This window comes from Silurus aristotelis (assembly GCF_946808225.1).
Source record: "Silurus aristotelis genome assembly, chromosome: 21".
In the NCBI taxonomy this organism is placed as follows: domain Eukaryota; kingdom Metazoa; phylum Chordata; class Actinopteri; order Siluriformes; family Siluridae; genus Silurus; species Silurus aristotelis.
The window spans coordinates 6,777,765-6,792,590 of record NC_139594.1 but is presented as its reverse complement, the minus strand read 5'-3'; the positions used below and the strand labels follow the sequence as shown (position 1 = coordinate 6,792,590).

The 14,826-nt window shown below is 39.5% G+C and overlaps 1 protein-coding gene across 1 annotated transcript in view; it reads left to right on the top strand.

The window, feature by feature from the left end:
• Positions 1-14,826, top strand: part of baiap3 (BAI1 associated protein 3) — a 48,100-nt gene that overhangs the window by 5,595 nt on the left and 27,679 nt on the right. The window contains exon 2 of the mRNA XM_083524355.1: positions 6,665-6,818. Coding sequence (XP_083380481.1) covers positions 6,679-6,818 — 140 coding nt within the window. The 5' untranslated portion in view covers positions 6,665-6,678. The remainder of the gene's footprint in view (positions 1-6,664; positions 6,819-14,826) is intronic.

The window sequence follows — 14,826 nt, the reverse complement described above, 5'->3', positions numbered from 1 at the left end:
GAACAACTGAGCTGTAATGATGATAGCAGTTTAACTGCATGTTTCAATAGTGTGGCAGTGGATTGTATTGCAACATTTTGTAATATAATAAGATACGTTTTCACTTTATACTGAAACTTTATCCTTTTTTTCCCCAAAAACATAATTCATAACACAGTTCAAGGTTATTTTATAATCTAACAAATCACTTCAGTAATTAGTGTAGAACACCTACTGGAAAGTGGAGCTCTCTGGGAATAGCAATATTACCAACTTGTACAGTGGATATATTCTATTAGTTGTAAACGCATCACCATCGGACATCCATGACCATTTTAATCAACGCTCATGTGTGTAATAGATTTAAGTCTCAATTTCAGGACACTCTATAGAGCTCGTTTGGTGTCGATTATATCACTGGTTGAGTTGAGAAGTTGATCACCAGTGCTAATGTTAGATGATGAGTATTTTCAGTTTAATTAATGCATCGGAACAGGAAACTCTTAACTGTTTTTAGGATGCCATGTAGCTATATAATTTATTAGAACACGATTTACCATATGATCTATTAGCATTAAAAAGATATTTCCAGAAATTAAATGAACCAAGTGTAAAAAGCTTCCCACAGCACGCTGTCAGTTATTCAAAATAGGCTTTTTATCAGAGAATAACATTCACTGATTCAGCTTAAACAGGAGTCTTGATTTTTTCTGTGCAGAATTAGTCAAAAACGTGATTTGGTAGAAACCGTTATTGAAAGTGACTTCTGTTTAGCTAATTGAGCAGTTGAGGGCTAAGGGCCTTGCTAAAGGTCCCAGCAATGGCAGCATAATGATATTAATATTCAAACTTACAACCTTTCAATCACGTTTAAACAGTAACATAGTTCATTATATATTGTGCTATCTTCTTGACACTCTGAATGAGTACCATTCTATTCAGCAGAGGCAGACAATAGCAGTTGATGTGGGCTTGAGTCGTTTACAAAAGCTACCATCTCACCACAGCTGCAGGCAAGAATCAGCGAAAATGCAAGTTCCACTGGCTGTCTATTTCTATCAAAATCAATTACACTGCACTCTCAAAAAGATGAGCGTCAAATGCCATTCTAATTTGTAACAGTAAAAAGGCGTGTCAGACTGCCCTTCAGCATTTTCTTTCTCACGACTCTAATGATAGTGAATCTAAACAGCTAACAGCACTTCGTATTCTTACTTTCTTTTCTCTCGTGATCAGACTGACAGCTCTTGCTCGGTAAATCGATCTCCATTGCGAAGCGTGAGTGGTATCATGGCTGACGTTTGGTTCGATCATGGTTGGAGATAGGAATGGGGGAGCAAGGATTTAAAGGAGCACCAAATCCCAAACGCTCTTTTGGAACTTTTATCGCAGCCCTGGGGATTATAGTCTTTATCTGCTTATTGATCTTAATGATAAGCGCTGTAGTTCCGTGCTACATGCCTGACCAAATCTTACAGTGTTTTATACCAAACTTGCACCAATCAACAATATTTATCCAGCACCTGATTCCAAATCAGTGTGCAATGTAATAAAAATAGTATATATACATACATGCACTCTAATCAGTCTACTCACTCTAATCAGAGTTAAGTTAATAAGTCAAGAGTTTAAGTTCACATCAAACATCAGAATGGTTGTTGGTACCAGAAGGACTGGTTTCAGAGTTTTAGAAACTGCTCACCTCCTGCTGAATTTTTACACATTACTGTGTGTAGAAATGTGGATGTGGTAGCTCAGTGGTTAAGGCTCAGGCTTACTGATCTCAATGTCAGGGCTCAAGCCAAGCTGCCACCCTTGGGGCCCTTAAGCAAGGCCCTTAACCCTCTACACTCCAGGAGCACTGTATCATGGTTGACCCTGTACTCTGATCCCAGCTCCTAGTGGTGCTAGTATATGCAAAGAAAGAATTTCACTGTGCTGTAACGTACTTGTGACAAGTATGAAGCACCTTTCTTTAGAGTTTACACAGAATGATGCAAAAAAACATCTAGTGAGCAGATGGTCTGCAGACTGAATCACCTTGATGATAATTATAGTAGATTAGATTATAGTTTAGAACACATAAAAACATCCAAACCTGAATGCTATAACTGTAGGAGACCTCATCAGGTTCCACTCCTGTCAGCTAAGTACAGGAATCCCAGCCTATCAGGGACACCAACTCACCCAGGAGATCAGCACTTTCTGAAATACTCAAACTGACCCACCTGACATCAACCATTTCACAGTAAGGCTACAAAAATAACACTTTCTTTTCCTATTCTGATGTTTATTCCTGAAGCTCTTGACCTGTATCTACATTATTTAATTTATTGCACTGCTGAAATGTGATTGGCTGATTGGAAAACTGCTAATGACTGCTATTTAGGTATAATTATATATATTTCATATTGATATAGTAAAGCACAGAAACCAAACCTGGATAAGGTAAGGTTTATATGAGAGATCCACTATTTATCCCACAACCGTTCCCTTGTAATTTGAGAATTGCATGATAATGGGTATGTCTATTAAGTGCTACTTAGGTTTAAAAACAGATGGTGGCACTGGCTCATTCTCGTGCACAATGGTGCCATCAATGGGATCAAAAAACACATAGTCTGACCCATCACCCTGAGTCAAGTGTGCCAGCCCTTCGAGCACTTTTTAAGGGGTTTTGTGCAGTCTGATTAAGGTGTTGTGTTTTTTTAAGACCTGATTTGATTAGGTTATCTGGTGAGTGGCTTGAAGGTCAAAATGTTTGCATGTACGATTTGGGTACGGCTTGGGCTAAATCCCCACCCCACTGTTGACCTTTTTGGTGCCACTGTTTGGTGGCTCAGAATAAAAAAAACGACTATGTGACATTTGGGACGTTTTCCACATTCTAGAAGCACTGGCTTGACTTCAGCAGTGCTGTTTATCCTGAAAGCGTTAGGACTGATAGAGGACAATTGGCATTTACCACAATCACAGGCCTCGTTGTTAATAATTGGGGAAAATGATATGCCTGTTGAATTAGGTTGTGGAGGACTGCGCAAACAGCACCAATACTGAAATGATACAGAAAGCAGGGCTAATTAATAAGAGTCAGATTTAAATATTCAAGATTTTATTTGTCACATAGTTATATACAGCATACAACTTGCAGTGAAATATAAACCTGATCAGCTGCTCAGAAAATTGTGTTAAATATTAACTAAGTAGGAGATTTGTTTTTAACTTTGGGCGATTTAATTAATACACAATATCTGAGATCACTGCATGATTAGGATTAGCTTGCTGGTTGTCTTGAACGCCACACCACTCTTTGTGCCTTCAAAGACAAATAACAAATTAAGAAGACTGGTTGTGTGAAAGCTTTCTCACTTTAGATGTCACATCATGTCAGGAAAAATTCGCTCCCGACTGTAAGCACATAAGACTGAAAGGAATATGTGCTGCTGACTTCAGCTTGTCAGCCCAATGAGAGGATTATGCAGGAGCCTTGGCTGATTTCATTTGACAGAGACCGGTAGGTTAAGCCGTACGAATGATCAGCATGGCATGGGGTGGTGGGTTTTTCCAATGATAACGGCTGCCTCTATCTTGCCAAATCCATGCCACATATCAATTTGAGTACCGTGAAAGAAGCTTTGGAAGTACAGCTAGAAACCATAAAAAGCAGCCTTGCTGACACGATTGATAAAGAGGACTTCTTTGAAATTCCCTCAAAAAGACTAATTGTTCCCGAAGATCCAGGGTGTCTCCTTTTTTCTCGGCTTACTTACTACCTTCGTAAATACTGATATAATAGCGCAAAGTCTGTTCTGTGTGGATTCCTGTGTACCTGCTTCTGGCTCAGCCGTTACCATAGAGACCCCTCCATCCCTAGCAGTTGAAGCTGGGGCTGCCTGGCTGTCTCTCATTGAAGATACTCTGCTAAGCATCACTGTCATTCAAATGGCCAGGATTGAATGTGTGTGCACGTGCAAAGGCTGTTGAAGCCAGTATTTGTACTTTTGTTTTTGTGCCAGTGCTCCCCTGGCAGTTGGTGCCATGTGTTGGGTGGCACGGCAGCTTTCACGGGGGTTGACGGCTAAGACACAGTGACACCCGGTCTGGTTTGAGCGATGCCTAATTTAAACCGGTTTGCCTTGAAGGCAGCTGCTTACAGTTTCTTTGCTGATTGCCACTGATAGCACTCATGACCTCAAAACTACAGATTCTAAGTAGCTATACAATTCCGGTGAATTGTCTAAATTTCTCTTTCTCTTTCTCTTTCTTGTTTTCTTTTGTTTTTTTCTCTTTTTAGAGCTATTAGGTGAGAGAAAACTGTGCAGCTCACTCTGGGAACCTGACCTTTCTTAATGCACGTCCACTTCTATTAGGGTGGTGTGGAGTGCTGTTGCCTTTGCACTTTGTCTCGCTGGGTTAATGGCATTGAGGCTTGGAGCTTCACATTTGCTTAAATGCTCAACTGCTGTTCCTGTTCTAAAACAAACATCTTGGATCAGGCAGGCAAGCTTTCAGGGCTTAAAAAAAAATACAAAAAATTCAATAACAGATGCTAACCTGCGCAAATTTACAGATATCGATGCAGCAGGTGGAAACAGGGCGTAAAATGAAGGTCAGAACAAACCCCCAGGATAAATAATGCCATTTCTGATGTTTGTTTATATTGAACAAATCAAAGTTGACCTCGCTTCCGGTCAGCCGTGAGGATCATGGGGAAAATGTCACGTCTGTACAGCAGCTGGAAGTCGAAATGCTGACTTAAAAACCTCCTGGACTTCAGTAGATCTAGAGACATTTAGGGATAATATGCACCCCAGGAACATTCAACTATGAACTTTACTAGGAGCATCAAAGTAATATTGGACCAGATTCTGGTGTGTGTTAAAATGATTTCATTGATTTGATATTAGTGAAGGGAAGATCGGATCATTTTAGTGACTTGGTTCTTTGAATCACTTTCATCAAAATGAACAATTCTTTTATTGAGCCATTTAGTTTATTTCGTTTCTTTGATCACAAATAAAATAAAATAAAATGTTACATTTTCAATAATTTTCAATAAGCAGATCCCCCAACACTTCTACATGCACCAACTTTGACTACAGTTTCAATAATATAAAATTTGACAATGAAGCTAAGGATAAATTATGATAAACAGAATAAGTAGCTCACCTCTCATATCTTCTGGTCCGTATCGTTTGCTATTGTTTCACGTGACTCCTATAATTAATCGTAGCAATGATAAAAAAAAAAAAATTGAACTAAAAATAACTGATCTTTAGCATTGTGTAGCAAATCGTCAATCGGAGTCAAGTGACAACAGAACAATTGACTCAGACCAGAGGACTCATGAGACTCATAAGACTCTACTCAATTCTGTTTCCTGTGTAATGCACTGCATATCATCTATGGGACTCACATGATAAATGAACGAAAGACTTAATCCTGTTTCCTGTACACAGCCTGCAGAGATTTGTGATGCTTTGCTCATGTGCATCCAGTAAAAAATAACTTTTTGAGACTTCTGAGTCGCATTAAGGACTCGTTCAAAATGAATGAATCGTTCGTATACGACTCATCACTATTTGATATTTGCCAGCTGCAGGTTCATTAACATAAGCTCTTAACTTGTATCTGCATGAGTTTATGACGAAGATTTTACATAACTTGTAGACTACCTTTTTGCAGTAGAGTTAATTGAAAACCCCAAATCTCGTCAGTCGGCCTGTGGAGCTCTCGGATAGACTCTAAATGCCCTCCAAGTGATTGTTGTCTTTTGTGCTTCTTTTTTTCTATTTCCTCTTATGCAGTCGTCATGTAGATGATGAAGCGTGAGTAGGCTTCCGAGCTCCTCCCCATAACCTTTAGGTTTAACAGAAGAGAACGTTTTACTGTCAGTTCTCTGAAAAGGGTGTTTGCGTGTCTATTAGAGACGTCTCGGTTCATCAAAAAACCCTTGTAATTGTCATCTTCTTCATTTCTCTCTTTCTTTGAATCATTCCTTTCATTGCTCTTTACTTTGCTTCTTCCTTTTATGTTGCTTTGCCCTGTCACACATTGCTCCTCACAGTGCTCGCACACTGTAGGTGAAGGAGAATGAAAACATGCAGGAAGAAATCAGGTACTAAACCGTACCTTTTTCTTGTCATTCGGAAACATCGAAGATACAGCTTTTTAAACATACACCATATTCACACATAGATCTGAATGCCCACATGTCTAAATACTCTGTTAAGACAGATTCAGAAAGCAATTATTTTTCTTTCTAAGAATGCACTTATACAGATACACAGATACACAGGATTTCAGGAGTGTACTGAACTCCTCGCATTTGGAAAACGGATTAGTCAGAATTCTGCAAGCGTAATGGAGGTGGTGCGTAATTGCTGCCTTTTGATCTTACACCACTGATCACTCACTGTGGCACAGACAAATGTGCCTGGCACACACACGTCAATTAACACCACGCAGGATCTCTGCGATGCTCTGCACAGAATGCATGCGGAACTGGATGCAGGCCTGTGATTACAGTAATTATTCATTATATTCTCTGCGTGCCAGTCAAAAGGTTGGTCAGCAAAGTGGACATCGGGTTAATTGCTTTTGTTTCCATCCAATTCAGAGAAAGCAATGGAAATGCAGAAAAAAAAAGATGTCGCTCATACGAATTGCTATGTTTCTGTCACAGGTGGTGAACGAGCAATGTCGACGCTGCTGGATCTAAAGAGCAGTGTGCTGAGGCAGGTGCAGAGGAGCCAGTCCCTGAGGAGCAGGAGGGAGCCTCCACCTGCCACCGCCAGCCCGCCCACACTCCCACGCAAATCTGACAGGGTCCCCTTTGGGTGAGTCTGCACCAAACATGTTAGGGATGTGCATCCACCATACATGTTAGGAATGGGCATTTTAATTGAAGAAAAAAAGGGTGTTATGATTCCTCTCAACAGAGTTATAGGCTGATCGGCTCTTAAGTTTGTAATCTAGCGAACCAGTGTTGATTTATTCATTGATAGAGTCTCAAAGCACTTTTGTACGTCGCACAGGATAAGAGCGTCTGCTAAATTGCGTAAATGTAAATCTCTATAAATGAGGTCGATGCAATTCACATCTCGATGCACAGCCAGCGATACAATATGAAGCAGCTACCTATGCAATGCGATACGATTCGCCCCTATTACGATGCAGTGCGATCCGATTTCGACTCGATTTAACACAACGCGATTCAGTGCAATACAATGCAATGGAAAAAATCTGATGCTCTGCAATTTAATATGGTACAGATAGTTTGCCTTTATTTCTTTGGGTCAGACAGACAGCAAATCATAAAATCTATTTAAGTGCCTTCTGACTTCTAAGACATGGTCCTTTTTACATACAGTCCTTTGTAGTGCAAAGAGAAAAAAAAGAAAAATGACTGAATAAAACCAGACATTGATGCAGCTCTACCTCTGCCATGTATGTCTGTCGATGCACATATTTTTAAATCAACACATTGTTAAGTGTTATATCAATGCACCGATGCGAATCAGTGAATCTTACCATCAGTAATACATGTGCATGTAGAGAACCGGATCTGTCACTTTCCCCCAAAATTGTACTGTCGCTTGTAGTCACGGTTTGTGTTGATGTATTTACTTTCCCCCACCTATCAAAACAGATGGCAGGATGACTGTCAGCGAGTCGGACACTAAATCACAGACCTCACAGACGCCCACTGGGCCTTTACTGTATTCATGCTTTGGAAGGGACTCAATTCTCGACACCTCGCTATTGCACATTTTAGATTAACTGGTGTTTTTGAATACCGCTCAGAAACCAGGCTTTGGTCAGGATTAAGTTACAATCACTTTTTGCAGCTCATTAGTTGGGAGAGTTAGCAACCTTTAATCTTTCAGCTTCAGATCATTTCTAGATAGTACAGATGAAGTAGAAAGGAAAATGTGATGTGGGAGCCACGGGAACACACGTGGAAATAAAATGAGAGAAAATTGAAAAAATCTTTTGAGATATAACGTCTACGTAATTATATTCTGCTCATGTAGACGATTCAAAACAACATAAACTGTGATTATTCTCTAAGCAAAGACGATGCCAAGAACATAGCGTATGCACCATTTCGAGCTTGTCAGGCTTTTTATTTTCCAGACAAATAGACATCTTAATTAGCCTAAATCAGAATCTGGGTGAGATTAAATGAGAGCTGGTTATGTTTGTTCATGAGTAATTTCAGCAAATGAGAACAACTTGTTGAGCAAACACAGGTGGATTAAAGCAAAATGGCTTTCTTCTTCTTTTTCTCCTTCTTCTTCTGCTTCTTTTTTTTATTCAGCCACTCTGTCTGAGTCTTCCTTGATTTGTTTTATTTTCATCATGGCTCATGTCAGTATTGAAAGTAAAGGCAAATTAACCTTGAGGTTTCTATAGCAACCAAGAATGTGGAGAGTTTTTTTATTTATTGCAGGTGCTCCTAAAAATAAGAGACATTTTATAATTTTTTTTATAAGTGCCTGTTGTCTGTCTAGGAGAAATTAGTCTTCCTCCGAATAAAAATAAATTATTAATTTGTGCTTGATTTGGTGTATTTTCATTCACCTTGGCTCTGTGCTTAAAATCCTTGGCAGATAAGTGTGGTCAATGTCTGGTCCTGTCTGTGAGATTGGCATGACTGCCTCTTCTGCCTGCTTCGATGTGCACACCTATTTTAAAAATAATTAGTGTATTTATCAAAAGAATGAGTGTCTTTATCAAAAGGGTATCAAAGAAAGCACATGTTGAGTGATTAGCTTAACCGGCTTATTGCATATACAAGGACTTTTTCATACGAGGGATCATTATTTCTCCTGCAAATCACTCATTTATAACCAAACCAGGGGCAGATCTAGAAAATTATTTATGGGGTGGCAAGGAAAAGGCACAAGAATAGGGAGGGGTGGCAACATGTAAGCAAGCATCCTAGCATAATTCTTGTGTTTGATTCAAGGAAAGATATACATATTCAGTAGGGCACACATTTTTATATTGTTCTATAAAAATGTAAAAAAGACTGAAGTGTGATTGACTTTACCTGAAGCTGATATCTGGATTGGAAAGACATAAATGAAATGAAACGATTAGGTATATTTAACTTATACAAATGCTTCGATTCTTTAAAAGAGCTGGTTAAAGTCATTTGTTTGTGATTATTGATCAGGCTGGTTGCATTGAATGTGTTTGATTCACTAAAACAGAGCAGTTCATAAGAGTCGTTTGTTTGGGCTACGTTTTTAAAAAACACAAGATTTTTTGCCAGTATTTACAGGTAAATGTTTTTTTTTCATCGAATTGAAGCGCCTCTGCTGTAAATCGGTCGAGGAAACTGATTAAATGTATATTTTATACTATGTGATACCAGTGCTGGTTTGCCAAATGAGGTGCCAATGCTTTTTTACAAGGTGGCAGATGCCACCCCGTGCCACCCCGATAGATCTGCCCCCTGCACCAAACTCACTCATTCTTGGTTTGGATCAGCTTGAAGTTGTAACCTATACCAAAATGATAGTTTAGTGCATTAGGATGCAGGTGATGCAGCCGCCTTCATTACAATTTCAGGAGGCTCGTATCCTTCGTTAGTGTCAGTGAAATCTAATGTCCTGACCCAGATGCTTGCATATTAACATTATGCAATTAAGAGAATGTGCAGCCTAGAAGACCCAGAGCAGTGCTTAGGAAAGGTCCCCAGTCCTGACAGCTATGTTTGGAATGATTTTATGGAGATAAATTTCCACATGCAGAAAGAATAGAGACTGTTGTTATAGTTGGAGATTCGTTATCCATATTCTTTTGTATTTTAGAGATCTGCTTCTCTCCTGCTTAAGTTCTGCTTTGATCATAAGGAGCTGACTTGCGTTCTTTCTAGACAGCAATTTGCTCACCTCAAGAACTCGACTGGGCAATTTGTTTTCAGGTCCACTGGTATCAGTATGTGTATATGTGTGTGTGTGTGTGTGTATGTGTATGTGTATGTTTGTGTGTGTTTGTGTGTGTGTGTGTGTGTGTGGTGGTGGTGATGGTGGGGGCATTTCTATGCTATGTTGGGGGTTGGGTGAGCGTTATTGGTGGTTGGTTGTTACCTGAAGTTTTCCTGGCTTTAACACAAAATTAGTCAACAGGCAGATAATAGGCTTCCTGCATTATGGAACATATAGCGATTACTAAGATGCAAAAAGCACCTCGTTTTAGATGATTGTTGTTGATGATATTGATGATGATGATAATAATGATTCTGCTTGTCTGCCTTTATAGAAGTGCAGACTCTTTTTCTAAAAATTGCCAATTTCATTATATCATATACCAGGACTTGTTATTTCTCTTGAAGGTGAACTGACATAAATTGTATTTCATATCCTTTTAATAATAAGGGAACAGGGAACTGTAACGGCCTTAACCACCTTATTTAATTCAGGCAGGGTTCATAATCAATGGCCTGACATTAGGGATAAAACTAAATTAAAGGACTCCAGTACTGGCTGGTTTGTTGTTGTTTGTGGGGTTTTTTTGTTAATTCAGTTTCCATTTCCCTAATTGCAGTTCAACTAAATAACCCTTAACAGTGTTTGCACCTATTTATTGCTCCCTAAAATAGCAAGCCATCTTTCTTAGGTACTGTTTTGTTGATGAATTAGGATGGTAATTTCAGAGACTTCCAGGAACAAAACAAATTTTACAAATTGTATTCCTGTTTCATTACTAGAATAAAGACCAAGACACAGTACAGGCAACAGCAAACTGTAATATTTTTTATATTAATATAGTTTCCTAAACTATACATATTTTATGACAGAGTACATAAGTGTGAATGAGTGGGAGGGCAGTGGAGTGGTGTGGTTGCAGGGAGAAGAGGTGGAGAAGGTGGAGGAGTTCAGGTACCTGGGATCAACAGTGCAAAGTAATGGAGAGTGTCTTAGAGAAGTAAAGAAAAGAGTGCAGGCAGGGTGGAGTGGGTGGAGAAGAGTGATAGCAGGAGTGATTTGTGATAGAAGAGTATCTGCGAGAGTAAAAGGAAAAGTTTATAGGACTGTGGTGTGACCTGTGATGTTGTATGGTTTAGAGACAGTGGCATTGAGTAAAAGACAGGAGGTGGAGCTGGAGGTAGCAGAGCTGAAGATGTTGAGGTTTTCTTTGGGAGTGATGAGGATAGACAGGATTAGAAATTGGTTTATTAGAGGGATAGCGCATGTAGGACGTTTTGGAGACAAAGTGAGGGAGGCGAGATTGAGATGGTTTGGAAATGTGCAGAAGAGGGACATGGGGTATATCGGTGGGAGAATGCTGAGGATGGAGCTGCCAGGAAGGAGGAAAGAAGAAGGAGGAGGTTTATGGATGTGGTTTATGGAAGACATGCAGGTAGTTGGTTAGAAAGTGGGAGATGTAGAAGACAGGGTGGTATGGAGATGGAGTATACACGTATACTATTCAACATTTGTATAATGGAGTCAGATAACAGGAAAGTGAGCCCTTGGATCTGCGATACAAGAAAAGATAAATGTCTCAAAGGGAAAGGTCAGTATTTTTAGGATTTGAAGTAGTCCTGGTTGGATGAGAGAAGGTGAGGTGAGAGAAGTGGAATGAACCACAACCTTAGAGATCATTTAAATCACAGGCAGCATGCTATAATGCCATACAGGATCTAAAGGAAATGAATTCCATCCAAATTTTATTTCCTGTTGTGTGGGCAAGTGTTACTTTTATTTTCTGTAATAACCTGCAAAAAATAATTTTCTCCAAATGCTAGCCAGCTTGAAGAATGGTTATTGCACACTTAACATTTAATATCAGAAGGAACCCTCATAAGTGCAAATCTCAATTTGTGCACTTCATCTGAAGTCCAGACATGTGTGTGTGTGTGTGTGTGTGTGTGTGTGTGTGTGTGTGTGTGTGTGTGTGTGTGTGTGTGAGAGAGAGAAGCTCACTCATATTTATAAATATATCTTATATTATACTATGTTATCTTATATCTATGATCACCTTACTCATCTGTGCTCACATACTCACCCTTTCATACATCTACTGAATAATCAAAATAAATAAATCAAAACACATAATAAGAATGAATTGGCTTTATGGAGAGAGTCTGTTTCCTAGCAACATGAAAGGAGCTGCTCTCGAAAGTGTGCATGTGTGTGCATGTGTTGGTCACTTGTGTGACTTAGTGTGTATGAACCAGCAGCACCAATCCATCCATACATTCCACATGGATTCAATTGTGAAGAAATGATGATTAGTTAATGTACGTCCAGTGAATATATCCACTTTAAAACTTTACAAAGTACTTTGTACAGTACATAGAGATATGAACAAAAACACATTCATGAGCGTAATAAGAAAAAAAAGTCTGGTAAAATATATATGCAATGATTAAATAACACTTTGGAGTTCAAGATATAATTGCGGCAGAAAAAAGACAGATATTCACATACAAATTGCACCTGGTGTGGTTATAAAAGACGTCGCCTACAGGTGGGAGCTAGAAGTAGCAATCATGGCAAATGGAAAAAAAAAACTCAGAGCTACAGAGCCATAGCAAAGACCTTCAACTTCTCTTTCTGTACAATTGGCTCGATAATATAGCAGTGGAGCGTTCATGGAGCCATGAACATTCATCTGTGAACTAATGAAAGTAAGAAAAGAAGCCAGCGGTTACTGAAAGAGTCTTGCCAGGCTGATCTGAAAGCAGCAGTAACAGCATGTACACAAAGGACAATAATAAAACAACATGCAAATCTAAAAGCATGTAGGAAAAAATCTTTAAACAGTAGCAGACAGGATTATATAATCCCAAGAACATGGTGAAACATGGTGGTGGGAGCTTCAGGCCTACATCCGTGAAAACAGCACATAATTACACATCATAGAAGGAAATGTGATTCTTGGCCGAAGGAGGAGAAGGAGAGGAGGAAGACGTCTACAGAGACGGCAGGAAAAGGAGCAGTGTAGGAGAGTAGAGGTTCGGGTTGGTACTTTAAATGTTGGTACTATGACGGGTAAAGGGAGAGAGATAGCTGATATGATGGAGAGGAGAAAGGTAGATATGCTGTGTGTTCAGGAGACCAAGTGGAAAGGGAGTAAGGCCAGGAACATTGGAGGTGGATTTAAACTGTTTTATCATGGTGTGGATGGAAAGAGAAATGGTGTAGGGGTGATTCTGAAGGAAGTGTACAGTAAGAGTGTAGTGGAGGTGAAGAGAGTTTCTGATAGGGTGATGATCGTGAAGGTGGAGGTTGAAGGAATGATGATAAATGTCATCAGTGCCTATGCTCCACAAGTTGGCTGTGAGATGGAGGAGAAGGAAAGATTCTGGAGTGAATTATATGAAGTGGTAGATGGTGTACCTAGGAAAGAACGATTGGTGATTGGGGCAGACTTTAATGGGCATGTAGGTGAAGGGAACAGAGGTGATGAGGAGGTGATGGGTAGGTATGGTTTTAAGGAGAGGAATGTGGAAGGGCAGATGGTGGTAGATTTTGCAAAAAGGATGGAAATGGCAGTGGTGAACACGTATTTTAAGAAGAAGGAGGATCATAGGGTGACGTATAAGAGTGGAGGAAAGTGCACACAGGTGGATTATGTTCTGTGTAGGAGATGCAACCTGAAGGAGATTGGAGACTGTAAGGTGTTGGCGGGGGACAGTGTAGCTAGACAGCATCGGATGGTGGTCTGTAGGATGGTTTTGGAGGCGAAGAAGAAGAGGAGGAAAGTTAGGTTTGAAAGAAGAATAAGATGGTGGAAACTGAAGGAGGAAGAGTGTAGTGTGAGGTTCAGGGAAGAGGTCAGACAGGGGCTTGGATGTGCAGAGAAGGAACATGAATTATATTGGTAGAAAAATGCTGAAGATGGAGCCACCAGGTAGGAGGAAAAGAGGAAGGCCAAGGAGGAGGTTCATGGATGTGGTGAGGGAAGACATGCAGGTAGTTGGTGTGAAAGAGGCAGATGTAGAGGACAGGGTGGTATGGAGACGGATGATCCGCTGTGGCGACCCCTAATGGGAGCAGCCGAAAGAAGAAGAAGAAGAAGGAAATGTGATCTTTTTTAATCCCATTGACAATTTTAAGAAGGATTTAAAATTGAGAGTCAGTCAAATGTCTTGTAACCTTGAGGAGCTGAAGGCAACTTACTAAGAGGAAGTTGTATTAGCCAATAATCACTTTGCATACTAGCACTAGTGTTGGCAAAAAAAAGTTATTTTTTAATCCTAATTTTCTATTTAGTTGTGTAAACATATCTTTGTTTATGTTTGTAAATGCATAGTATTTAGGTCAGTTCATCTTTATAGCTACAAAGTCAAAAGACATTATGTGTGTGAATGTGAAGTGGATATGCACTGGAGGTTTATTGAATAACAAAAACACAAGTATCAGAAAGTTATTTTAAGGAGATTCTATAACTATATGGACAAAAGTACTAAAACACTCGCTTTTTTTTTTTTTTGGGTTCTTTGTCAAACTGTTACTACAAAGTTGGAGGCACACAATTGGTGTGGCAGAATATTTTCCCTTCACATTAACTAATAGACCAAAACCAATGCAGGGGCATGACATATGTGACCACTGTGCACAAAAACAGTTCCACAAACATATGTTTTACATGAGTTGGAGTGGAAGATCTTGAGTGGCCTGCTAAACCCTATAAACACATTTGGGGTGCATTGGAATGCTGAGTGCACCCCCAAGTCTCCTCACTCTACATCAGTTCCCAGTGGTGGACAATAACAAAGTAAATGTAATTTACTACTGTACTTAAGTACATTTTTCACATATTTGTACTTTACTGAAATATTTCCACTGGGAAGACTTTTACTTTAACTTCACTACATTTTAA